Raw genomic sequence first — 26,050 nt, forward strand, 5'->3', positions numbered from 1 at the left:
AACATGGCACTGAATATTATCATAGTATATTGTTTCATAATAATTATACCACACTCATTGCATTCATTATTATATCATTTTGCAGAGACAACTCTTAAAGTTTTAGTACAACCAAACCACAGAGAAGTGATACACTGTCTATCATCAGGGTCATCCACAACACATAAAAACTTGTAAATAAAATGTTAAAAAGAATACAAAATATCTTATGATTCTGAGAATTCCCAAGCTTTCTCAGGAACCTCAATTTCTTGTTCTTGAAGACACAAATGTAGTAGCCACCAGTAATTTGAAAACATCACCAAAATCACCTGACCCCAACTGAGGCCCCGGCCATCCACTATAGTATCCAATCGAACAGAGGAGCAGCTGGCAAAGACCCCAGCAGGTTGAGAACACAAGGACGGGCTAGGGGGGTCTCTGCACTGAGGACAAGGACAGGCTGGGGGGGTCTCTGCACTGAGGACAAGGACAGGCTGGGGGGGTCTCTGCACTGAGGACAAGGACAGGCTGGGGGGGTCTCTGCACTGAGGACAAGGACAGGCTGGGGGGTCTCTGCACTGAGGACAAGGACAGGCTGGGGGGGGTCTCTGCACTGAGGACAAGGACAGGCTGGGGGGTCTCTGCACTGAGGGACCCTGCATTATCTCTAGGCAACCCTGGACCTGACACCTGTTCTAGCCTCAGGGATGCCCTCAGCCCCCTAGTGTAGCCTTAACAAGGGTGAGGCAAGACCCACCGTGGCCTGCCCCTCCTGCCGGCCAGGTGCCCTGTCCCAACCCTCAGCTCTGACAGACGCAGAGGTTGGGCTGTACATGAAGAGACCCCGAGGACCCTCGGGAACTGATGAGGACATGTCACTTTTTAAATCCGAGGGGCACCGTGGAAGGACTGTGGGCAGACGCCAGGCTGTGGGGAGAGCTTACCAATGGCGCTGAGGGCGTGCTCCAGCTCCAGGGCAAAGGCAGTGAGGGGCACGTCCTCAGACACAGGCATCATGGCCACTGTGGACAGGTTGCCGGCCGGGTTCCCCACGTCCCACTTGCTGCCCGCTGCGTGGAGCCCCAGTGGGTGGCCTGTGGAGCACAAGACCACTGTCAGCTGGGCAACGTCCGAGACAGCCTGGATGCCTCCCAACGCCGCCAGGTGACACCAGGGCGCAGGCTGCCTGGGAGGAGTGCAGCAGGCTCCCTTGTCTGCCCGGGTCTTGCAGTGACCAGAGGCCTCCTCCCCACGTACCCGCCCCATCCTGCTGAGCTATCTGACCACACCCCTGAGTGCCTGAGTTCCACGGGCGGGACGGACGTGCTCCTGCCCCTGGAGCCTGGTGATTCAGGAAGCAAATGAAGTGTGGAAGAGCATGTGAAGCCCAGAATAAGCTACAATGGTTAAAATACCCTGCCAGGTCAGGGGACTCATCCTGTGACCCAGCCGTTCCTAGAGTTTTCCCACCACTCCTTCTAGAAACAGGAAACGATGTAAGAGCTTAGAGGATCGAGACATGCTCATTGTCCCTCATGTGCACGCCATCTCCAGAAACCAGCGGAGGCTGGGCTGGGCTGGGCTAGCCCTGGGGAGGCGGAGGCAGACCAAGTCTGCAAGGGAGCCCTCCTCTCCCTGTACCGTGGACCTCTAAGAGTTCTACCTAGTGGCTCACCCAGGTGGCTGGGACCTTCCCCCTGGGCCCCCAAGTGAGCTGACGGGACCCTCGGCCAGCACAGCAGCAAGGATGGCAGCGTGTTGGTCCACAGGTTCACTAGCTGCTGTCAGAGGGCCTCCGGTCCCTGTGTTAGTGGAAGTGTCCTCCTTGCAAAGGTGAGGGATGGCCCCACCACACCGGCTGGCCACTGCACCACCGCCACATTCCTGCTCAGCCAGGGTCTCCTGCAGCCTGGCATGCGGTGGGCTCCCTCCCCCGAAGCCCCCATGGGGCCCAGCACTGATGGCTGCCACAGCCCGTCTCTCCCGCAAACAGGCCCACCTCCTCCGAATGGGCTTCGTTTCTGACTCTGCTCCTCTCACCCCTAGTGAAGCCGTTTCCAAAAGCCGCCAGACCCAGCAGTTCCTGACGGGCTAAAGTCAGCGTGGGGGTGCAGAACGGGAGAGGGCGGATGCAGCCTGGAGGGGAGGGACCAGGGGAGCAAAGCCAGGAGCAGGGAACAGAAGGGAGAGCTCGGCAGACAGGCCTCGCCGCACACGGTGACCAGCAGGAACCTCTGCTGCCTACAGGACATGAACACGGATGCCTGTGGCAGCGTCACTTATGAGAGCCCAAGGCCATCGGAAGGCCTGTTAATGGGGAGTCTGGCTCAATGAATGACCACGCTGCTCTCAATAAAATACACCTTTATGTACTGACAAGAAAAAAGCTGATGCTATGTTCTTGAGTGCAAACACGTAGTTCATAAATGTAACTGCATTATTGAACACTCAAACAAAAGGTTCCTCAATCTACACACAGACAGAACACAGGAAAGCGGTGCTGTCTGCGCAACGTCCCACTGATGCTCACGACTGACAGCTCCGGACACACCTCTGGACCTGGCCCCCAGCCCCGGCCCCGCTTCTTGGCCTCACCTGCCCAGGGGCCCCAACGCTCCCTGTTCTCAGGTCACGCTCATCATCAGCAAATGGGAGCCCTGGGCCCCCATCGGCTTCAGGGCCACTTCCTGGAGAGAAGGCTGCTCTGCACACAGTGGCCAGGGCAAACTTTCCCCACCCAAGTCAGGCCAGGTGCCTCTTCTGCCTCCAGTGCCCGCCCCCCGCCCAACCGGGGACAAGCCAAGTCTACAACCGCCACAGCCCCTTGCAACCTGTGGCCAACCTGAGCCGCTGGCAACCCCCAACGCCCTCAGGGCCCAGCCCAACTGCCCAGGGCTGCATGCCTGCCCCTCCACCCTCTCCTGAGCCGTGTCTCCCCCGACTCAACTATCAACGCCAGGAGAGAATTCTCCCCTGAATGGCTCCTTAATTCAGCCGCAGCAGGTGTTTCCCAGGGAATGCAGGGACAGGTGTTTTGCAGAGGCTGCCAAGGCTCAGGGTCCTCTGACCTTCTCTGCTACAAGGCTGCAAAACCCAGTCACGTCCCAGGCACTTGCAGACAGCACGCAGCTCTGCTAAGCAGCCGTGACCAGGCAACGCTGGAGACGTGCAGGGACGTCCACGCTCGGGCCCCTGCACAGGGACGGGTGCTTGCAGATGGGAGCTGTCTGGGGGTGTCCAACAGCCCAGGGTTGGGCAGGTGTTGGCCACGGGGCTCACTGGATCCCCCAGAAGAGACCCTAACCCTGGAGTAAATGCAGGAACCAGCAGTCCCACTAAAGGACCCTGCCCACCCATCTGTGTGAGAAAGGGTGCACGGGTGACACTGCGGCCGGCAGAGCCTGAGTGGCCGTGAAGGGGAGGCGTCTGCTTCTCAGTTCATACCTTCAGGGTTCCCTACTCTCTAGTGTCTTTTTGATAGGCCTACACAGCTTTTGTAATAAAACTAGGTAATGACGGACAAGAAAATGAAGCAAAAGAAAACTTGCTGCACATTTTCTCTTGGATCTGGCGCCGTTCTGACTATCTTTGCTCCTCCCAGTGGAACCAGCCACACCGGCATAGAACCCACCGATTAGACCACAGAACCCGGGTGCAGCTCCTCCAGCTGCCTATGAGGCTCCGGTTCCTGCCACCCTGAAGTGGCCACCCTATCAGCCTCTAGCCTGTCTGCCCTGAGTGGCCACCCTATCAGCCTCTAGCCTGTCTGTTCAGGAGGTCTTGGGGACCCTGGTGGTCCTCATGCTGTGCCCCACCCTGGCCACCACCAAGGCCACCTTCCCAAGCACTGCAGAGCCGTCTTGCAAGGGTGTCTTACAGCGTCACCATCACACCCTCAGCCCGCAGTTATGACCCCTCTCCAGGCAGCTGAGCCTCCACACACACAGGAGGAACTGGGGGCTTGGACTGTCCTCCAGCGACACTTCTGCTTTTGTCATGAAGAGCAAACAACACACACCCCTGACAGTGCCACTGAGACAAAGGATCACCTCTCCCATTCCAAGGTTCGTCTGAATGTCTTTCTCTTTCGTGGTCTGAGTTTTATTTATTTTTCCTGCAGCTGTTCCTTGGGGATCCCGTTCCTCTCATCTCTCTCAGGGGCTGCACACCTCAGAATCCTCCATCTTAGGTGGAAGCAAAGAGGGATTCTACAGCCAGCTTTGTGTAGTCTTTAAGAACTTTCGGCTTCCAGCTGTGGCCAAAAGAGAGGTAGAGCAGACACATTCCACCTGCCACAAGCCATAAAAGACCCCGGAATAGCACAGGAAGCCACTGTCACAAGACTCGGGGGGGATGAAGAGAGGAAGCCAGACCCACTATGGACCTCAGACTCACGGGAAGACCCACTCCACCAACCCAACAAAGGCACCCTTCCCATGGGTGCTGCCTGCAGGGAGACTGCCCAGCACTAAGCAACACCAGCACACACCCACCAACTACCCAACCCGCACCAGTAAGCAGAGAATGCTCTGCTCCCCCCGGCTAGAGGTGCGGGTACAGGAAGTCTTGAAATCTGCATGTACAGACCAGGCCTACGTGAAGCTGACCAGAAGCGAGGCTCTGAGAGCAGAGTACAGCGCAGAACCCCAGGCAGCTTTCACACACGTTCTGCCAGCACAGCAGGGCAGACCACAGCAAGACCACAAAGGCCCTGACAGTTAAGTTCACACTCAAACAACAGGCCACAAAAGTTGGTCAGGACATGCTCTAAGAATTCAAGCACATTTACAGCCTGCTAAAATAGAAGATATCAACAGGAACTAGGCCTGATGCAGTGGCTCCCACCTGTAGTCCCTGCTACTCAGGAGGCCGAGGCAGGAGGATGGCTTGAGCCCAGGAGTTGAGGCTGCAGTGAGCTGTGATCGCTCCACTGCACTCTAGCCTGGGCAACACAGCAAGACCCCATCTCTAAAAAATCAATCAATCAGTAGGAACTAGAGTCTCATAATACTCAAAATATCACAATATAATTCAAAATTACCAGGCATACCAAGAACAAGGAAAATCTTAACTAGAAGAAGAAGAAACAACCAAGAGACAAAAATGACATGGCAGGTGTTGGAATTATCTGACAAGGTCCATAAAGCAGCTGTCATAACCAGCTAGAACCAGCAATCACAAACACTCCTAAAACAGACAAAGTCCAAGCACAGAAGCAGAAGGTATAAGGAGCAACCATGATATAAGAAGTGAAATGAAACTCTCTACATAGGCCTAATCGCAGAATCAAGAGGACCAGAGGAAGGAGCCAGCGACCCCGAAGACAGATCGGAAGGAACTTCTGTCTTAGCAGCGCAGGAAGAAAACAGACGTACAAAATGAGCAGTGCCCTGGAGACCTTTGGGACAGGAACAGAAGGTCTAACATTTGTGTCATTGTATTTCAAGAGGCGAAGGGTATGATATTAAAAAGATATCTAAAGAAATAAAAGCTGAAAACTTTCCAAATTTGGTAAAAGATACAAACCTACAGACTCAAGATGAATAAACCCCAAATCGGATAAATCCAAAGATATTTATGCCCAGACACTTCAAAATCAATTTCCGAAGACTGAAGACGGAGGGAGATGATGCATCACCTGTGTGAGAACACCAGGCCTCTGGAACTTCCATTAGAACCAGAGGAGGCCACAGGGAAGTAGCACACAACTTTTTAAGTGCTGAGATGCAAGCACTGCCAACCCAGAATTATACATCCAGCAAAAATATCCTTCAGCATGAGGGCAAAGTAAAGACATTCTCAGATGAGGGAAAACTAAGAGGATTTGTAGCTATCAGACCTTCTCTAAAAGAACTGCTAGGCCAGGCACAGTGGCTCTCGCCAGTAATTCCTATTCTTTGAGAGGCGGAGGTGGGAGGATTGCTTGAGGCCAGGAGTTTGAGACCAGCCTGAACAACACAACAAAACTCCATCTCTACAGAAAAATTTTAAATATAGCCAGGCATGGCAGCACACAATTGTCGTCCGAGCTACTGAGGAGACAGAGGGGGAGGATCATTTGAGCACAGGGGTTTGAGGTTGCACTGAGCTATCCGTGCACCACTGCACTCCAACCTGGGCGACAGGGCAAGACTTCTGTTGCAAAACAAACAAATAAACCAAACCAAACAAACAAACAAAAACCCAAAAAACAAAAAACAAAAAACAAACAAAAACCCAAAAACGAACAAATGAAAAAACCTGCTAAAGAAGATTCTTTGGACAGAATGGAAATGACACTGGAAAGAAACTGGAAACACCAAGAATGAAGGAAGAGCAGCAGAAATGGTAACCATCTGAGTAAATATCACAGACTACTCTCCTCTTGAGTTGTGAAAATTATGCTTGATGGCTGAAAGTGAAAGTTATACACCATTTGAGGAGCGCTTTCTGTGTACCTAGAGGTCACAGTTAAGACACCATGTCATTAAGGGGGAAGAATAAAGTGACCCAAATGGTGGTAAGGTTTCCACATTCCACTTAAATAAAATGTTGGCATGAGTAGACAAGGATAAGTATGGACGTTGTAATCCCCAGAGCGACCACTGAAAATATCACATGAAGAGATAAAATGGAAACCACACTTGATAAATAAAAATGGAATACTCAAAAAGGTTCAAGTAACCTAAAAGAAGTTTTAAAAGCCAGGCATGGTGGCATGTGCCTGCTTTCCCAGCTACTCTGAAGAGTGAGGCAGGGGGACTGCCTGAGCCAAAGAGCTCAAGGCTGCAATGTGCTACGACTGTGCCTGTGAATAGCCACTGCACTCCAGCCTGGGCAACACAGAAAGACTCCATCTCTAAAATAATAAAATAGATAACATAACGTAAAACAAAATATAGAAAAAATAGAGAAATGTTTTAAAAAGTGTGGGGGGTGAGAACACAAAGAAAGAAGATGGAAGACATAAAACCTAACAAAATAATTAAACTTAAACGACCTAGAAACCATTTAAAAGATAAAGATTGTCAGAAGAGGTGTAAAAAACATGAACTGACTATATGCTTTCTACAAGAAACTCAGCTGGTACAGACAGGTCGAAAGTAAAATGAGAAGAATTATCTCATGTGTTGAACAGTGTTCCCCTAAAATTCACGTCGACCTGTAATCTCATAATGTGTCTTTATTTGGAAGGAGGGTTTTGTAGCTGTAATCAAATTAAGATGAGATCGTGCTGGATTAAGTCGCTCACCCTCCACACTTTGCTGTCGCCATGTGGCACATCTGTCTGTCCACTCATTCCTTCAACAGACATTCCGTATCGCACACAAGGTCACTGCTGTGAAAAAACATGCCCAGACCCCTGTCCTCATGCAGCCCACACGTCAACACAGGAAATGGATAACAAATGAGCTACTAGAGGGCCTATGTGATGTGTCAGGGGTGACAAGTACACAGGAGAAAAGTTAAGTGGCAAAGGGAAATTGAGAGTGCTGGGGGCGGGCAGGGAGGGCAGGGAGGCTGCGTGAGGCAGCACACAGCCCGCGGGAGCAGTGCGGCTCCCCTGCGGCCTGCTCCAGGCAGAGAGCAGCAGCCACGGAGGCAGCCGGCAGCAGGGAGAGGGTCCTGGAGTCCAGCATCATCAACCAAAGATAATGAGTCGAACGTCAGAGTTCTCAAATATTTGAGAGCCAGCAAGAGAGGACAGCCTGAAAACCTAATTCTAATAGTGGCTCCTGAAGAAAGCACATACTCACTAGAAAAGAATAAATAAGCTGAGATAAAAAAAAAATTTTAAGTCCTAATACTCTAGAATTGTTTCACCATCTTTCCATGCTTCGCACACGACGCAGCACTCTAACTACCCGACCAGGTGCTGATTCAGATGCATCCCACCAATTACCTTTTCCCAGAGGTTTCACCCTCCCTCTCCTTTCTTCTAATCAGCTGACAACAATAGGGAGGAGACGTATCACATTTCTTCTTTTCCCATGTAATAGAGCTTCCCTCCAATGCTGCCCGTGTTGAGACATATTTTTGCAAAATTTTTCTGGCACTGCCAAAATCTAAGGACTCTCTTTTTCCACCCAGTTCAGAGATGCCCTCTGGTGGATGCCTTAGGGGCCTCTCCTGAGGGCGGGGTCAGCCTGGTAGCTAGAGTGGGTGGGGCTCCAAGGTGGGTGTGGCCATGGTCTGGAGAGGGTGGGGCTCCAAGGCAGGCGGGGCCATGTCTGGAGTGGGAGAGGCTGCAGGACAGGCGGGGCTCCCACAAGGCTGCAGGGGTGACCCACCTGTTGCAGGTCCCTGCTGGAGGCTGCCCAGGATCTTCTCACCCAAGAGATGAATCAACCGAGTCACCACCTGTGGGCAGAGAAAGGAGAGACCCCAAAACCAAACATTTTACACCAAGAAATGCTGGGAACTAAAGACCCCACGATGATGCTCCAAAGACGACAAGACCCAGGAGACCGCATGACTGTGGGTGCCCAGGTGATGCTCCCTTCACGCTGCCTGTGTGAGCCATACGGTCGCCGTTCTGGCTGCCAGGGTGTGGGGCTTGGCTCTGAGGAGTGGCCGTGGGGGCTGTCAGGGGTGAGGGGCACGTCCCCAGTGCCCTTGAGCCTGACCAAGCCTCTCGCCATCACTTCTGCAGGGGCAGCCCCCCACCACCCTGAAGGCAGAGCGAGCAGAGGCTGGTGGGCTTCGCCACGGCGGAGGGCTCTGCTCCTGAGTGGACAACCCCACTGCTGGGGCTACGGGCTGCTACTGGATGATGCCCAGGAATTATTACATCTTTAGCTATAATAATATTACTTTTGCTATTATTAACTTTTAGAGTTGTAGACTGAAGTATTTAAGGTGAGAATATCAAAATATCTCTAATTTACTTTTTAAAAATTAATTTTTAATTGACAAATTAAAATTGTTATAATTTAAATGGTCTGTATAAAAATAAAGTGAGCTGAATGTTTTTAACTGCTAGGGTTTACAAGATGGCAGAGACGCATTACTGTCCAGGGAATCTAACTACCACTGCTCTTAGAGGCAGGACAGGATGCCTGGGAAGGAGATGCTGCTCTCAGCTTCAGCAAAACCTGAATTACCCAGGAGAGCGAGGTGACAGCGCTGACAGTCATTTTGGTGTTGCTCCTGGAAGCAAGTGGGACTTCTCTCCCCCCACTCTGCCCTCAAGCCTCCCTCTCCAGTCTGCTTCCTGACCCTGCAGGCTAAGAGCTCAAAGTCAGCCTTGAAGACGCACCTGCTGCAGGTGGGAGGGCAGTGAGGACAACCTCTCTCAGCCCCTTCTGCCAAGTCAGGCAGCCCACCAGCACGCTAACTCAGAGATCCTCGCTCACCCCCAGGATGCTGCAGTCAAAAACCCAAAGAGGATACAAGTGAAACCACCCAAATTTTAGGATATGAGACAAAAACTAGTTTAAGCAGAGGAGTCCAAAAGAGAAGCTAAAAAGAAGTCTGGGCCAGGTGCAGTGACTCACGCCTGTAATCCCAGCACTCTGGGAGGTTGAGGCGGGAGGATTGCTTGAGGTCAGGAGTTTGAGCCAGCCTGAGCAAGTGCAAGACCCCATCTCTACAAAAAATAGAAAAATTAGCCGGACATGGTGGTGTGCACCCGTGGTCCCAGCTACCCGGGAGGCTGAGGCAGGAGGATTGCTTGAGCCCAGGAGTGTGAGGTGACAGTGAGCTATGATGATGCCACTGCATTCTAGCCTGGGCACCAGAGTGAGATTCTGTCTCCAAAATCAAAAACAAAAAGAAGTATGGTTCATATGCAACTAATCTAGCATCAAACTGTTAGCTGAAACTAATTTTTTAAAACTGCATTTTGGGCCGGGCGCGGTGGCTCACGCCTGTAATCCTAGCACTCTGGGAGGCCGAGGTGGGCGGATCGTTTGAGCTCAGGAGTTTGAGACCAGCCTGAGCAAGAGTGAGACCCCATCTCTACTAAAAATAGAAAGAAATTATATGGACAGCTAAAAATATATATAGAAAAAAAATTAGCCGGGCATGGTGGTGCATGCCTGTAGTCCCAGCTACTCGGGAGGCTGAGACAGGAGGATCGCTTGAGCTCAGGAGTTTGAGGTTGCTGTGAGCTAGGCTAACGCCACGGCACTCACTCTAGCCTGGGCAACAGAGTGAGACTCTGTCTCAAAAAAAAACAAAAAAAACAAAAAAAAAACCCTGCATTTTGAAAATTTGATACAGACACATACACAAAGCAGACAGAAGAGCACAATGAACTCCACTCTTCTCATCCAACTTCAATAATTTTATTTCACACATACCTGAAAAATTTCAAAGCCAATCCCAAACAGCATTTTACCCATTAGTATTTGAATTTGTAGCTCTATAAGCCCTTAAGGACAGTCATAGTTATCACAACTAAAAATTAATAATAATTATAAGTTAAAGTCAGTTTTAAAAATTATTTTTATGTCAAATGATGTAGGTTCAAAATAAGCCAATAAATACCTGAAAAGGTACTCCACATCTGTGGTCATGAAGGAAATGGAAATTTAAATCACAATGAGATTCTAATTCCGAATGAAGAGCATGGTGCACACCGAGAGACCAGCAGCACAAGTGCTGGCCGTGTGGCACGGACTCACGGCCAAGCTGCACCGGCCTGTACACAGTGCCCACTTGAGGACTGTCTGGCAGTTTCTGAAAAGCACATCTGCCCTGTGACCCAACCATTCCATTCTTGGGTACTTAAGAGAAATGAAAACTTGGTCCATAAGATCATTTGTGCACGAATGTTCTCAGCAGCCTTGTTCCTAACAGCCCCCAACTGGAAACAACCCAAGTACCTACCAACGGGAGAGTGGACACGGGAAGTGGACGCAGTGGGAGCCGACCGGGCCACGGAAAGAATCCCCCAGTGACATTCACAACCTGCATCTCCAAAATGCTACGCTGAGCAAGACGCCATAAACCAAACACCGTCTTTTGCACTGTTTCCTTTATATGAACTCCAGACCAGACAGAAACGAGAAAGTGGTCTCTGAGGGCAGGGGCAGGGGCCGACGGGGAGCAGCGCCACCACGGCTTCTTGTGTCAGAGGCCCAGGGCTGGCGTGCGGCCCCAGGGGAGACACACAGCCACTGCTGGTGCAGCCTGCAGGGCAGACACTGCCCAGTGCCCCGAGAGCACCAGCCCCTCCCTGGAAAGGGCATCAGCCCGACACCCAGCCCAGGTGTGGAGGCCTGTGGCACCCTGCAGAGCACGGCCCAGGGGCTGGCAGGGGCCCCACTGGCTCAACCCACATTGTGCGCCAGACAGAGCCACACAGCAGCCTCTGAAGGTATGGCTGAGGCTCTGCTGGGAGGCGCTGCCCAATGACGAGGGCTCTGCCCTCCAGGACGCAGCAGTGCCTTGTGGTCTCGTGGGCAGAACGAGGGCCAGAACCAAGTGCAGCGAGGAGGAGCAGCCCACCCGCACCTGAGTCTGCAGGGAGGGTGATGACCCCTCTGTAAGGCTCCAAAGGGGGCAGAGATTTGTCTGACCTGGGCAGGGTGGGTGACCTGGGGTGAGGGCTGGGAAGCGCCAGGGCCATACCTGCCCCAGCTTTTCATTTGTTCTAGAATGAAAGGGCTCATGTGACATGTGTGGCTCATTCACAACCAGACCTGCACCTTCAGCATCTCCTGGGCTGCCTCCCCCTCCCTGCACACCAGCCCTGCCCCACCCCTCTGCGACACCACGTCCCCCACACGCAGAGACCAGGGAAGACAGCCACACGGCGCCACCTGCACTGCCACCCACACTCAACCCCACCGTTCCTAGGCTGCACCGTGAGGAGCCCGCCCTGCTGAGACCATGCTGATCTGTCACCTTTTTTTTTTTTTGAGACAGTCCCATTCTGTCACCCAGGCTGGAGCGCAGTGGCGTCCTCACAGCTCACTGCAGCTTCCAACTCCTGGGCTCAAGTGATCCTCCTGCCTCGGCCTCCCAAGTAGTTGGGACTACAAGTGTGTTTTTTATTTTTGTAGAGACGGGGTCTCGCTATTGCCAGGCTGGTGATCTGTCACCTTCTCTAAATCTGTCCCATTCACCAGCTCCAGGCTGTGCTCCATCTGCACTGAGACTGAATAATCACCAGGACGCAAGGCACAGCTTGGAATTAAAGCCCAGCCCCCTGCCGCCCTTACCTGTGGGTATCTGCGCTTGATGGACGTCAGGGCTCCTGCTGGCAGCTTGGCCAGCTCTGAGTCCCGAACGGCGTGCACGGTGGTCGCCCTGGCCTGGTGGGTCAGCATCTCCACCTGAGGAGGACGGGCTGGATGCTGGGGCCGTGCCGCTCAGCCTGCAGGCCCCGGAGGCCCGGCCAGCCACACCTGTCCCCCAGAGCATCCCAACGGCCAGGTGGACCACAGCCCCACAGCAGAGCTACACACAGCCCATGGTGCGGAGAGCCAGGGGGAGCAGAATGACCTAGCCAAGCCTCTGTTTTGCACAAGTGGAAGACGATAGTAGGTGCTTGCATGTGGCATGCTGTCAGAACCACCAGAACATGCCGGAAGCTAAAGGCACCCCCGACAACCCAGACAGATCCCAGACACAGGCACCGGCCACCGCAGGCTGGAACAAGGATAGTCTCAGCACTCCCTGAGAAATAAACGCCTCTGGAGAAGACTTCTTTCTAAAACGGTGCTCAGATCCTGCGGGAGCCCTGCTGCTGGGCACCGAGGCATCTGCACCAGCATCTTGCCAAGTACGCCAGCTCTCACCTGGAGAGGCGCCAGACAGATAGGGATGCCCACCCCAGGCCGAGCCTGGAGGCCAGGCAGTGCCAGAACACCACTGGCACGAGCTCTCCTGGCGCCCAGGGCGGGGCAGGGCCAGGGGCTGCAGCTCTCAGCACCCACCCACCAAGGTACCTCGAGCCTCAGGGGGCTGTCCTGAGCCGTGTGACCAGATGGCAGAGAGCCCCTGGACTTCCTCACACATGGGCTGAGAACTTTAAATAAATGAGCAGAACCCCAGGTGTCTTGGGCTATAATTCCAGACAGAGACCCTCCTGCACAGGATGCCTTGGGGAGGCTGGATGAGCTGCCAGCTGCTCCCCCTGGAGCCCTTCCAAAGGCAACTCTTGCCTCTACCCCCCTCACCCGGGTCCACAGCCTGGGCAGGGACACAGCCCCTGGGCCGGAGGGTGCCCCAGGCAAGGGCAGAGCCTGGGGCCAGAGCGGACCAGCCCCAGGAGGGAGTTCCCTCTCGCAGGTCACCTCGAGGCCTCCCTCCCCTGAAGTAACCAGCCAGGCAGATCCAGGACGTCACGGGGGGGCAGGGGCGGGGGCGGGGGCGGACAGAGAGAGCAGGCGTGGTGGGGAGCAGGGGCAGGCGCCTACCACACCAACGAGGTCCCCTCGGCCGTACTCCCCTGCCAGGCGCTTTTTCCCATCATCCTTCCGGATCACGGAGCGCAGGCGCCCACTGAGGACGATGTACGTGCAGTCGGACTTGTCCCCCTGCCTACAAGAGACACCAAGGCCCTGAGACCCTTGGCCCCCCAGCCTCAGCCCCCAGACCCAGCTTCCCAGCTGCCAGCTGGACCTCTGGATGTAAAAAAATTAAAAGAACGCAGTCTTCTCACTACGTTTTCTTTGTTCAGGAAAATAGTTATTTACGATTTAAACATATGTTAACACGCATGAGTTTATTGTTAGTTTTAAATAAATAAATAAATAAATATTCTTAAATTTTGTTAGTGTTATTTTTTAGCACCATAAACACCGACAGCTACAATGGTATGCCTGTGGCCTGGGCCAGTGTGAAGCTGGGTCCGTGACACGGAGCCAAGAGAGAGACTCCGGGAACACGCAGCACACGGGCGCCCACATAAGTGCTGCCTGAAATACCTCACTGGGTCGTCTTAAAGGACGGTGTGGATGTGTGTGCTGACGTGGAGAGATGCCCATGAAACACGTGTGTATGCGTGTGTGAGCATGTGCAGTACAGGCCTCCACTGTCTCACCTCAGGGCACCACGGACAGCCGGGGCCTCACCTGTATATCGCCCGCCCGGCCTCCACCTCCATCCAGTCCAGAGCAAAGTCAATCTGCCGCACGAAGGACGACATCCTCTTCACCACGGTGTGCGCCATGCCCAGGACGACGGTTGGCTGCTTCCGCATGATTCTGCCGGGGAGTCCAGAGTCACTGCTGACGCCCCCTCCGACCGCCCCCGGCTCTACCCTTCACTCAGGGCCACCGCACGGGGGAGCAGGCGGGCCGTGACTGCCGTCTGTCAAACAGGAGTCACACCGCCCACTCTGGGGGCAACGACACCACTGGCCAAGGGCTGGGACAGCACAGTGCCCAGCCAGCTGCTGGCTCTGCCGCGGCCCAGCACTGCCCACCACATGCCCGGTGGGGGAACCCTCCTCTTGTCACTGCCAACCCACAAATGCCCCTGGAGCACAGACCATAGCCACAGACGGTGAATCAACACACTCGGGCATGGTGTGGATGGCAGTGAGCCCCTGGGGAACACAGCGGGCAGAGGGGGTGGCGGAGGCCGCCGGGGCCTGGAGGGAGCAGGGTCTCCTGGGTGGGTGCAGGGTGGCCGGGGGCTCTGACCACAGGAATACCACTTCCCTGGTGTCTGCGGAGGGTGTTGGAGGGGTGGGGGTGGTCAGCTCGTGGGCTGCTGTCGGCCTTACTGGGCATGAGAGAGCTCTGCCGTGCACACTAGATGGTGGAAGCCCCTTCGATACCCCAGGGAGGTGGCAAGACTGTGCTCAGTTATGCAGACCCCAAAGATGGGAATGTGGCGCTTGAGCCCTTGGCTTGGAGAACATCCAGGACATCAGCTGGACTACGCCTGCGGGGTGGGAGTGGGACTGCCCACTCCAGGGACTCTCACACTGCCCACAGACAACACGGCACAGACACACAGTCACGCGTACAGAGACACAGACGCCCGAACAGAGACACACACACCCAAACAGACACTGGAACAGATACAGACACCCGTCTAGAGCCACAGACACCTGTACTGACACAGATATCCAGACACACACAGACACCCGTTCAGACACAGACACACATGGCACGGAGGGATCTGGCCGTGTCGAGGCACAGGGAAGGCAGGGGCCCTCACCCCCACACTGGCAGTCCCCGTCCTGGCTCCTTGCCATCCCTCCTGGGCTTCTCCCAGAGCAGAGAGGGCAGGAGCTCCGGGGCTAGAGCAGCGGCTGGGAGCGTGTTCTGTGCCTCAGGGACGCAGATCCGAGTGCTCAGGAAGGAGATGGACCCAGCTCCATCCTGGGGCCCGCCTGCTGGTGGAGGGAACCGGGTAGGTTTCCACCTCTCTGAGCCTCAGTTTCCCCCGCTGTAGAAGGAGGTCCTGACTCACACTGAGGACACCAGAGAGCACAGAATGAGACCACCGGGCCAGCCTGGCTGGAGGGAGCTGAGCGTGGTGCCATCCTGCTCATCTGAACCACCCCTCCTGACCACTGCTCAGGAAATGCACTTGGCCACAACCTTGGCCTTTGGCCCCTGACCCCTCCTTCCATCTGCCTGACCTTTCGGGGAGAAGAGCTCTGCGATGACAGCAGGACTCTGGCCTGGGAGGAGGCAGAGGCCTCTGGAAAACACACACCACGGGCAGCCAGACACAAGGGTGAAGGCCCTGAAATGAACTCTGGGCTCCAGGGAAATTCTGGACCCCTGGCAATGCATAAATGATGGTAGCGTTTAATCCGTCTGGTGCCCTGGGACAAGCAGCTCACTGCCAGGCAGCCCTCCTGACCACAGGGCCAGCAAGGGGTGCAGCCCAGGGACCCCACAGGCAGGCCGAGGACAGCTCTGAGCCTGGGGGACAGAACCTGGGACCATGGGCTGGGGTCAGGTTGATGAAGGTCCCCCAGCCCAGGGCATGGATGACAAAACTGACGTGCTCTGCCCCACACGAGCTGGCCCATCTGCCCAGGAGGCAGAGCAGCTTTCTTGCCACACCGTCCTTGCCTTTCGACCCCAGAAGTGCCATCTCCTACAGCGCGAGCCCCAGTGGGTAAAGCAGGGTGGCCCGAGGCACCACTGCTCACAGCCACATGCTGGGGCCTGGGGCCTGGGCCCTAAGTGGGCCCTGCTGAGCAGTAGGTCGGGGGAGCATGGACCTGAGCTGCAATGGGAGGGCAAGGCCAGGTCAGGCGCGACGCACCCACGGTGACAGTGAAATGCAGATCGCCGCTGGCTCTGCCTCACCAGGAGGAGAGCACAGACGTGGGCCTGGCTCCGCGGACGAACGCGGCCAACTGGTCACACAGTGAGCTCGAAAGCCCACACAGAGGAGCAGCGGGCTGGGCCTCGCATCGCAAAGTCTTCGGGGACACACCAACTGGGGACACACAAGCGGGCAGGGCAGAGTGTAGGCGCGCCCGAAGGACCATGCAGCTGCCTGCTGGAAGCCATGTCACACACACCTCAGGGACAGATCACAGGAGTTGGGCGTGCTGCCCGGGGGACTCACTCGTAGAAGTGGGCCTTGGAGATGGACAGGAAGCTGCAGTCCTTGTTGGCCTTGATGGTGAAGAGGAGGGGCTCGCCCGTGAGCACGGCCAGCTGGCCCACCGTCTCCCCAGGGTGCGTCAGGAACAGGCAGGTGTCCTCCCTGCTGTCGGTCTCCCGCTGGAACACGTGCAGCAGCCCCGAGACCACGAAGAGGATGCTGACGTCCTGACAAAGGCAGAGGGGCGCTGGCTTGATGGTAGCAGTGTGACCCATAGCTCAGGGAGACGCCCCAGCAGCTAGGGGTGGGACTGGGCAGGCAGCCTGGGATGTCCTGTGGACCAGGGCCTGGGGAGGCTGCTTGGCCTCGGCACATGGACGACAGCACTGGCCTCGCCGGGCCACGCCCCACGCCACAGACACAAGGCGAGCAACAAGCTCCTCCTCCGGCAGTCGGTGACCTCACCAGCCCTGGACGCAGGCACATTTCAGCAATGTGTGCGGTTTTATTATTTAATCATTAGTCACAGGAAATGTGTGTAGCTCCCTGCAGCGAGCCCTGCTCAGATACACGCATCTTCCCTCCCAGCATCCTGGCATCTAACTGTTCCACACAAATATGTGTTGGTCAGTCCAGTATTCCCTCAGAAGCAAAGACACTTCCTCTCCCTGAAACACTCGTGGTGGGTCCCGCACTGGCAGGCCTGTAGCCAGGCCTCTGAGGGTGCCTCTTCTTGCCCTGGGTGGGGGCCGACACCTGGCCACCCTGCACACATCACATACATTTCGGTGCAATGTCTATAAATATGCCCCACAAAACCACTCAGGCAAACCCCAGCTTGTGTCCAGTGCATGACCTCTTCCCAAATCTGCGTACCTGTCAGGTGTGAACAGAAACGGTAGTACTGCAGAAGCAAGACTCCCAGGGCTCGGGGCAGCCTGAGGGCTGCGGCTGTGCCTCAGTGCCCAGCAAGCGGGGCGGCAGGCCCACAGTGAGACGGCTTCTGCAGCCCCCTTGGCCCAGCTCTGCCCTGTGCTGTGCTGCTGCACGGACAAGCCCAGTGGCCACACCCTCGGGGCTGGGGCCCTTCGCTCACCTGGTCTCCCTGTTTAGACACTACAGTGCCAGCAGGGACATGGCGAAGTGCCACGCGGCCATCCAACAAGGACGGGTCCTAAAAGACAGAATTGGTTTCAAGAGAGGGAACATGAAGAGACAAGCTGAGTGAAGGCACAAGGAACGAGGCCACCCTGGACTAAGGAGAGGCCGAGCGCGGCAGGCCAGAGGCTGCAGCGGCTCTGAGGATGCTAACAGAGACTCTGCAAAGTGGTGATATTAGCACAGAAAGAGACAAGTTCAGTGGAATATAACCAAAAATGCAGGAATAGACAGCAACATTTTTGTGAATTTATGTAAAAGAGAGAGGATTTCTTTTCAGTGAGAAATGGTGATTTATTTAATGAATGGTGCCAGCATAACTCATGAGAAAACTATCAGTGAGGCGCCCTTTTTCATGCTATCTACAAAAACTAGGCTCCACAATGACCTAGTCAGGTTGAGCCTGGAGCCCAGGCAGCTCTTGAGGACGGCTGGGAAGTGCCCAGCACATCCAGGAGCCTGCACGGGGAGCCCAGGTGAGCATCTGCAAGAATCACACCTGCAAACAGTTAAAATCACCAAAATGTTTGAATCCATAGTTCACAGTGATAATGAAACAAACACAAGAAGAAAATCATTGGTCACCTTTGTAACATGATAAATAACTAAATTCTTAAACTCCTCAAACCCCAATGATGAAGGGATCTGAGCTCTGGGCGTCAAAGGCTGCTGACATCTCCCCACAGGAAGACGCGACATCACACGCCTCCTGACGAGACCTGGTTTTGCCAGGACAGAGTGGGGGGCAGTAGAGAAGGGGGAGGAGACTCTGGCGTGGCCCCTGTATCCACTGCCAGGCCACAGGCCACAGCCACCCACCTGGAGCAGCAGGTGCCACTGTCCCACCCAGGCTGCGGGAAGCTCTGTGGGAGGGGGAGCCCAGCCTCTGCGACAAAAGAAGAGGCAGGAAAAACAGAGGGAGGGGCCTCCAGGGAAGACGCGAAGGACGCCCTGGCTGGCCTGGCGAGGACCACAGTCACGACTAAGGAGACTGCTAGAAAGTCAGGTATAACCGGCAGCTGAAGACAGTAAGGCTCACTGTTAAACTGCCAGGAGTGATAATGGTGTTGTGGTTATGTTTAAAAATAGCCCCCATTTTTTAGAGGTAAATACCAAAGTATTTACTAGTGACCCAGTACAATGTTGGGATTTGCTTTCAGAGTGGGATGCTTGGGGTGGGGCTGGGGGCGCCAAGGAGGGTACGGATGAGACGAGGCGGTCGTGGGCTGACCGTCACTGCGCCTGTGCTGGATGGCAGGCACTCGCCCTCATTATGCCATTGCACCCGTTGTGCAAATATTTGAATTTTTCCATTAACAAAAAGTTATTTAACAAGAGAGAAGATTTAAGAAACGTATCAACCAACTGCAAACGTATAGACCTTACAGAGACCCTGCTTTGTGCACAAGAACAGGACATGACTAAAATCCACCATGACAGCCAGGCCAAGAACACGGCTGGGCAGACGAGCAACGGAGGCCCCTGACATTCCACTGCAGCTACGTCTTACAAAACAGAGTCCTTAACCTTAAGAGAAGAATGACATGAAATTACTATATATAGTGTTTGAAATTTTACAGAAAGAAACTATTTAGGGGGTGGGTTAGGAGTATAGCTGTAAAATGAGTAGCCATAACTGATAATTACTGAACGTGGGTGACAGTACGCAGGACTTCATGACACTATCACTGCTACTTTTTTACAGGTTTAAACCTTTCTATACTGAGTAAGAAAATAAAAATTAAATTCCAGATGAACCAATGACTGAGTATTTAAAAATAATCAAAATAACTTTAAAATTACTAAAGTGAAACTGAGAAAACGTCATATAAAAATAATCCAAAAATTGTATTGCTGGATTGAATGTAACTCCCCAAATTTTAAGCATAACTGAGGAATTCTGGAGTCTAGCTCTGGGACACCTGAATGGCCCAGCAAATCTCAAGCCTTGATAGAGTCTAAATATAAAGTGATCCCAAATTTCCAGCAGTTCAGACTCTGGCAAAGTAGATGAAAATCTCTTCTGTAAGAGACATTACCTTGGGTTTCATATTATGTCCAAAAATAAGTACTTAAGTACTATAGAGAGCTCACAGTACCAAAGCATATCGTTACCAAAGATGACAAGTGTCCGCAAGAGGTAACACATTATGCGCAAGACCCAGAGGGAACAAAAGAAAACAGAAAGACGAGAGAACTTGACACAGGGCATGACCGCTAAGAGGCCTGAGAGCCAGACTTGACACACTCAACAAGAACTAGAAATATTTCAATAGTGACAGATTTTTTTAAAAGTAGAAATTCTAGAATAACTGTATAATAACCAAACTTGACAAGTCGATGCATAGGTTTAACATCAGATTAGATACTGTAAAAAATGAATTAGTAAACTTAAATGAAAACATCTACATTCAAGCATAAAAAGACTTTTCAAAAAATGGGAAATACAGAAGAAAGGGTAAATTCAGAGGATAAATGAGAAGACGCATGCACCTGAGTCTCAGAAGGGAGAGGAAATGGGCAGAGGCAGTACGTGAACAAAGAATGCTGATAATTTTTCAAAAGGGATTCAGGGCAGAGATTGAAGTCCAATGAGTTTTGTGTAAGATAAATAAAAAGAAATCCACACCCGGCTCTATCATAGGGAAACTGCAGTAAACCAAAGAAAAGAAAATATCTTAGAAGCAGCAGGAGGAAGAGTTACTTCCAAAGGAGGACAGGTCAGGACACTACTCAGTGGAACCAACGCAAGCCAGAGTCGGTGCCGCCCCAACATGCTGACTGAGAACTCTCCCCAGCAAAAAGTCCCTCGAGAATGATGGCAGCAGAAGGAAGTATACCCACAGTAGCCGCTCTCCCTCGAATTACAGCTATTAACTCCGGACAGAAGATAAAAGCCACCATCAGACAAAAGAACTCTGAAAACCACGGGGTAGCAGGTGGGCTGGGGCAGGGGTGTGGTCACAGCATCAAAGATGACCAGGACCGGGCAGGGCCTGGTTCTCCTTCCTCCCTTGCCTGCCAATTTCAACCTGAAGGCTGACCCAGCAGAGATGCTGTGCTGTGCCATGGTGCAGATGACAAAAACGTCAGGAGAAACCCCCTCAACCTTCCTCCTCTTTGGGAAGAGGCCCAGAGGGCCAGAAAGGGTGAGAAAACCTGGCCTTTCTCTTTCCTTCGCTCTCGCCCTAGGAGGTCAGCCCCATCTGCAGAGCTGCACTGCAGGTGCCAACCGTAGCAAGAGACGGCAGAAGGGAGGGCCTAGGACAGCCTGGAGCGATGCCAGAGATCCAGCGGACTAGTGCAAACAGTCAGACTTTCCAATGAGGACACTGGGCCAGCCGGGTTTCCATGAGGAAAAAATACATGTAATCCAAGTCCTTCCTTGCTTATTCATAAAAACTAATTTTATCTACATTAAAACCCCAGAAAGCAAAAAAGAAGTAAGGCTTTTAGACAACAGTGTAGAAAATCTTTATGTTATCAGAGCAAGGAAATATTTCTTAAGGCACAGAATGCACTAACCACAAAGGAAAAGATCAATAAGTTTTACATTATCATTAGGAACTTCTGTCCACCACAGATAGCATTCAGCAGGTACAAAGAGGCAGGCCCTAGAGTAGTCATGCGCATGACCCACACCCAACCAAGGGCTGCGATCTAGAAAATATAAAGAAACCTAAACATCAAAAGCAAAAACTGCCCTAACAGAAAATGGGGAAGAGGCTAGAACCCGCGCTTCACAGAAAGGGATGCCAAACGGCAAACTGAGCCTGTGCTCCACCCCAAAGGCCCCTGCAGCCGCCACCTCCCGTGCCTGAACCACTGCCTGAAAGAAGGGGAAGCTGCAAGTGCTGTGGGGACGGGGGCCAGATGCCCTGGGGACCATGCACTCACGTCCAGCTTCATCAGGGTGAGGAGGTCCTTCTTGGCTGCTCTGAAGATAGCGTCTGTCTTCCTGCTGGCGACAGTCTCATCCGCGTGAGTCTCCGAGTACTGGAAGGCCCCAGAGGGGACCTCTGCAACAATCACACTCTTCTTGGACTTGAGAAGAACAGACACCAGCAGTTAGAAGGCGTGTGGCGAGGAGGGCATGCAGGGCTTGGCCAGACCTGGACACTGCACTGGCCCTGAGCAGCTTGGCCGAGCCTGGTGACCCTCTGCAGACTGTCTGACATCAGAGGATGGGTCGTGTCCCTCAAGGCACTAGCAAGCCAGGGAGGGCAGAACACTGAGGGGTGAAAAGAGAGAGGCAGGGACCCACCTTGCTGGCCACTAAGTTCCCGGGGTGCTCGTCTGCGTGCAGGAAGACCCTGGCCCGGTCACACGCCATACCCAGGTCTGAGGTGGCCCCAGCTGGGCCCCCTACAAACAGAGGGGAGACTAAGGACACTGCTTGCTGGTCCACACACCTGAGCACCCTGCATGTCCAACAGCAAAAATCCTGGTAGACAGGACTCCAATCACTACAGGGTGTAGGGTGTCCAGACCAAACATCATGGAGTACCTTGGGCGCCTTGTGACCAACCAGCTGGAGGTTTCCCCCACAAGGCTTGAACCCAAACTGGGGCCTCGAACACTCTCAGGCCTGACAAAGATATCAAATTGCTGCCCAAAGCACTGAAAGAAACTCACCCCCACCCTGAGCCAAATTCCTTAAACACTCAAATAAACTCCAGACCCTCACACCTTCACCAGGGACACACCCGGCACAACACCCGTGTCTTGCCATCTGCCAAGGATGGACACAGGTTTGCTAATAAATGCCCTGGCCTGAGTGCTGAGGACTAAGCATCCTGACTGAGCAACCTGACCCAGCTCCCTGACTGAGCATCACGCCAGACTGAGCGTCCTGACTGACAGTCCTGAGTGTCCCGACTGAGAGTCCTGACTGACAGTCCTGAGTGTCCCGACTGAGAGTCCTGACTGACAGTCCTGAGTGTCCCGACTGAGAGTCCCGACTGAGAGTCCTGACTGAGTGTCCCGACTGAGAGTCCTGACTGAGAGTCCTGACAGTCCTGAGTGTCCCGACTGAGAGTCCTGACTGAGAGTCCTGACTGACAGTCCTGAGTGTCCCGACTGAGAGTCCTGACTGACAGTCCTGAGTGTCCCGACTGAGAGTCCTGACTGACAGTCCTGAGTGTCCCGACTGAGAGTCCTGACTGACAGTCCTGAGTGTCCCGACTGAGAGTCCTGACTGAGAGTCCTGACTGACAGTCCTGAGTGTCCCGACTGAGAGTCCTGACTGAGAGTCCTGACTGACAGTCCTGAGTGTCCCGACTGAGAGTCCTGACTGACAGTCCTGAGTGTCCCGACTGAGAGTCCTGACTGACAGTCCTGAGTGTCCCGACTGAGAGTCCTGACTGACAGTCCTGAGTGTCCCGACTGAGAGTCCCGACTGAGAGTCCTGACTGAGTGTCCCGACTGAGAGTCCTGACTGAGAGTCCTGACAGTCCTGACTGACAGTCCTGAGTGTCCCGACTGAGAGTCCTGACAGTCCTGACTGACAGTCCTGAGTGTCCCGACTGAGAGTCCTGACTGACAGTCCTGAGTGTCCCGACTGAGAGTCCTGACTGAGAGTCCTGACTGACAGTCCTGAGTGTCCCGACTGAGAGTCCTGACTGACAGTCCTGACTGACAGTCCTGAGTGTCCCGACTGACAGTCCTGACTGACAGTCCTGAGTGTCCCGACTGAGAGTCCTGACTGAGAGTCCTGACTGACAGTCCTGAGTGTCCCGACTGAGAGTCCTGACTGACAGTCCTGAGTGTCCCGACTGAGAGTCCTGACTGAGAGTCCTGACTGACAGTCCTGACTGACAGTCCTGAGTGTCCCGACTGAGAGTCCCGACTGAGAGTACTGACTGACAGTCCTGACTGACAGTCCTGAGTGTCCCGACTGAGAGTCCTGACTGAGAGTCCTGACTGACAGTCCTGACTGACAGTCCTGAGTGTCCCGACTGAGAGTCCCGACTGAGAGTACTGACTGACAGTCCTGACTGACAGTCCTGAGTGTCCCGACTGAGAGTCCTGACTGAGAGTCGTGAGTGTCCCGACTGAGAGTCCTGACTGAGTGTCCCGACTGACAGTCCTGAGTGTCCCGACTGAGAGTCCTGACTGACAGTCCTGAGTGTCCCGACTGAGAGTCCTGACTGAGAGTCGTGAGTGTCCTGCCTGAGCGTCCTCCCTAGACTGAGTGCCCTGAGTGAGCGCCCTGGCTGTAGTGCTCCCTTCTTTGGAAGGCAGTAGGCTCCATCTTGGATGGTTTGGGGCACTTGCCTGTGGGAACTCTCCTGCTGCTGCTTTGTGGTGGCTCCATCTGTGGCTTCCATGGGACAAAGCAGAGGGTGAGGCCACTTTGCACACACACACAGACACACACCTTTTATGATCCACAGTCAACTTCTGAATGTTACCGAACACCCCCCTCTTCACATCTCCAGACCAGACACGAGCTTTGGAACATACACATTTAGTTCTGAATCTGGCCCAGCATGTACAAGCTGTGCGTGCAAGTGACTTACCTAAGCTGCAATTTCCTCATCCAAAATGTAGAATTTATACCACCCCTATCTCAGGGTTGTCCTGAAACCTGTATCAGGTCATATACATGGCACTCGGCATCAATGGGAGGCTATGAATGAGCTCCAAGAACAACACACCATCTCTCTTTCTCTTCAACGAGGCAAATGAGCTACAGACGCAGAGATGCAGATTTTGTGAAGACCCTGACGGGCAAGACCATCACCCTTGAGGTCGAGCCCAGTGACACCACTGAGAATGTCAAAGCCAAAATCCAAGACAAGGAGGGCATCCCACTTGACCAGCAGCACCTGATATTTGCGGGCAAACAGCTGGAGGATGGCCACACTCTTTCCGATCCCAGCATTCAGAAAGAGTCCGCCCTGAACCAGGTGCTTCATCTGCGAGGTGGCATCACTGAGCCTTCCCTCCGCCAGTTCGCCCAGAAATCCAACTGCGACAAGACGATCTGCCGCAAATGTTATGTTCGCCTGCACTCCCATGTTGTCAACTGCCTTAAGAAGAAGTGTGGCCACACCAACAACTTGTGCCCCAAGGTCAAATAAGGCCCCTCCACCGCCTCCTCTTCCTTTCCCCACAGGGTAGCCTCCTACCCAAGCCCCATGGCTCCGGGGCCTCAATAAAGTTTCTGTTTCATTGACTGGAGCAGTAAAACAAACAAACAAACAAACAAACAAACAAAACAGAACAAACCTCAGATACACACAATACAAACGAACATCACACTGAGTGAAAGGCACCAGGCACAGAGCGTATCCTAAGTACCCCATTCATGGAACGGGATGTTCTAGCAGAGCCAAAACCAGAGCCATAGACACGCACACCCTAGGGGAAGACTGGACGTGGGAAGGGGCATATGGCTTATCGACTGTGTGACAGGCACATGGGAGTGTGTGCCTGTCAGATTTCACAGAGCTATACCCTTTAGCTTGGTGCACCACTGTGTGTGTTACTTATGCCTCAATAAAATACTGCCATTTAAAAAACCCTACGCTGGGCGTGGTGGCTCACACCTGTAATCCTAGCACTTTGGGAGGCCGAAGTGGGAGGATTGCTTGAGCCCCAGGAGTTTGAGGCTGCAGTGAGCTATGATGACACCACTGCACTCCAGTCTCAATGACAGAGCCAGACCCTGTCTCAAAAATAAATAAATACATAAAAATTTTTAAAACCTGGCCAGGTATGGTGGCTCACGCCAGTAATCCTAGCATTCTGGAAGGCAGAGGTGGGAGGATTGCTTGAGCCAGAAGTTCAAGACCAGCCTGAGCAAGACTGAGACCCCATCTCTACTAAAAATAGAAAAATTAGCCAGGCATCATGTCACACACCTGTAGTCCCAGCTACTCGGGAGGCTGAGACAGGAAGATCACTTGAGCCCAGGAGTTTGAGGTTGCAGTGAGCTGTGATGACACCACTGCACTCTAGCCCAGGTGACAGGGCAAGACTGTCTCAAAAATAAATAAATAAATAAATAAAAGGAAAAAATAGGCAAAACTAATTTAAGCTGTTAGAAATCAGCTGGGATGGTAGGCAAGTGGTGGTGGGGAACAGGTTTACAACCAAAATATTGCTGCCGGTGGTGCTGGTGGTAGCAAAAGGAGCACGAATGGGGTTCTCACCAGCTGATTTCTTTGCTCTTAATATAGCTTCACAGGTGAGTTCAGTTTATGAAAATTCATCAAACTGTTCACTTATGATATGCACATTCTATATGCATATTACCATAACTAGTTAACAAAAATAAAAAATAACTTGGTTACAGTAAGGGATAAGCAAATGTACCAACAGAACACAAAAGATACCTTAAAAATAGACCCAAGCAATGAAATGAACAGGGAAATCCACAGAGACAGAAAGTAAGATCAGTGGATGCTGCAGGCTGGATGGGAGCGGAGGAAAAGGGAAGTGACTGCTG

The 26,050-nt window shown here is 53.2% G+C and overlaps 2 protein-coding genes across 12 annotated transcripts in view; one reads left to right on the plus strand and one right to left on the minus strand.

The window, feature by feature from the left end:
- Positions 1–26,050, minus strand: part of PNPLA7 (patatin like phospholipase domain containing 7) — a 70,033-nt gene that overhangs the window by 19,757 nt on the left and 24,226 nt on the right. For all 11 annotated transcript variants that reach the window (XM_069477186.1, XM_069477178.1, XM_069477175.1 and 8 more), the window contains 9 exons: positions 21,860–21,960; positions 21,493–21,639; positions 17,534–17,611; positions 16,459–16,664; positions 13,989–14,120; positions 13,332–13,455; positions 12,132–12,245; positions 8,253–8,322; positions 927–1,076 (listed from right to left, as the gene is read on the minus strand). In XM_069477186.1, the coding sequence (XP_069333287.1) occupies positions 927–1,076; positions 8,253–8,322; positions 12,132–12,245; positions 13,332–13,455; positions 13,989–14,120; positions 16,459–16,664; positions 17,534–17,611; positions 21,493–21,639; positions 21,860–21,960 (1,122 nt within the window). The remainder of the gene's footprint in view (positions 1–926; positions 1,077–8,252; positions 8,323–12,131; positions 12,246–13,331; positions 13,456–13,988; positions 14,121–16,458; positions 16,665–17,533; positions 17,612–21,492; positions 21,640–21,859; positions 21,961–26,050) is intronic.
- LOC138388600 (ubiquitin-ribosomal protein eL40 fusion protein-like) lies at positions 23,962–24,942 on the plus strand. Its single transcript, XM_069477195.1, has one exon. The coding sequence runs from the start codon at positions 24,282–24,284 to the stop codon at positions 24,678–24,680; it is 399 nt and encodes a 132-aa protein (XP_069333296.1). The 5' UTR covers positions 23,962–24,281; the 3' UTR covers positions 24,681–24,942.

Source organism: Eulemur rufifrons, chromosome 7, assembly GCF_041146395.1.
Source record: "Eulemur rufifrons isolate Redbay chromosome 7, OSU_ERuf_1, whole genome shotgun sequence".
Classification (NCBI taxonomy): Eukaryota; Metazoa; Chordata; class Mammalia; order Primates; family Lemuridae; genus Eulemur; species Eulemur rufifrons.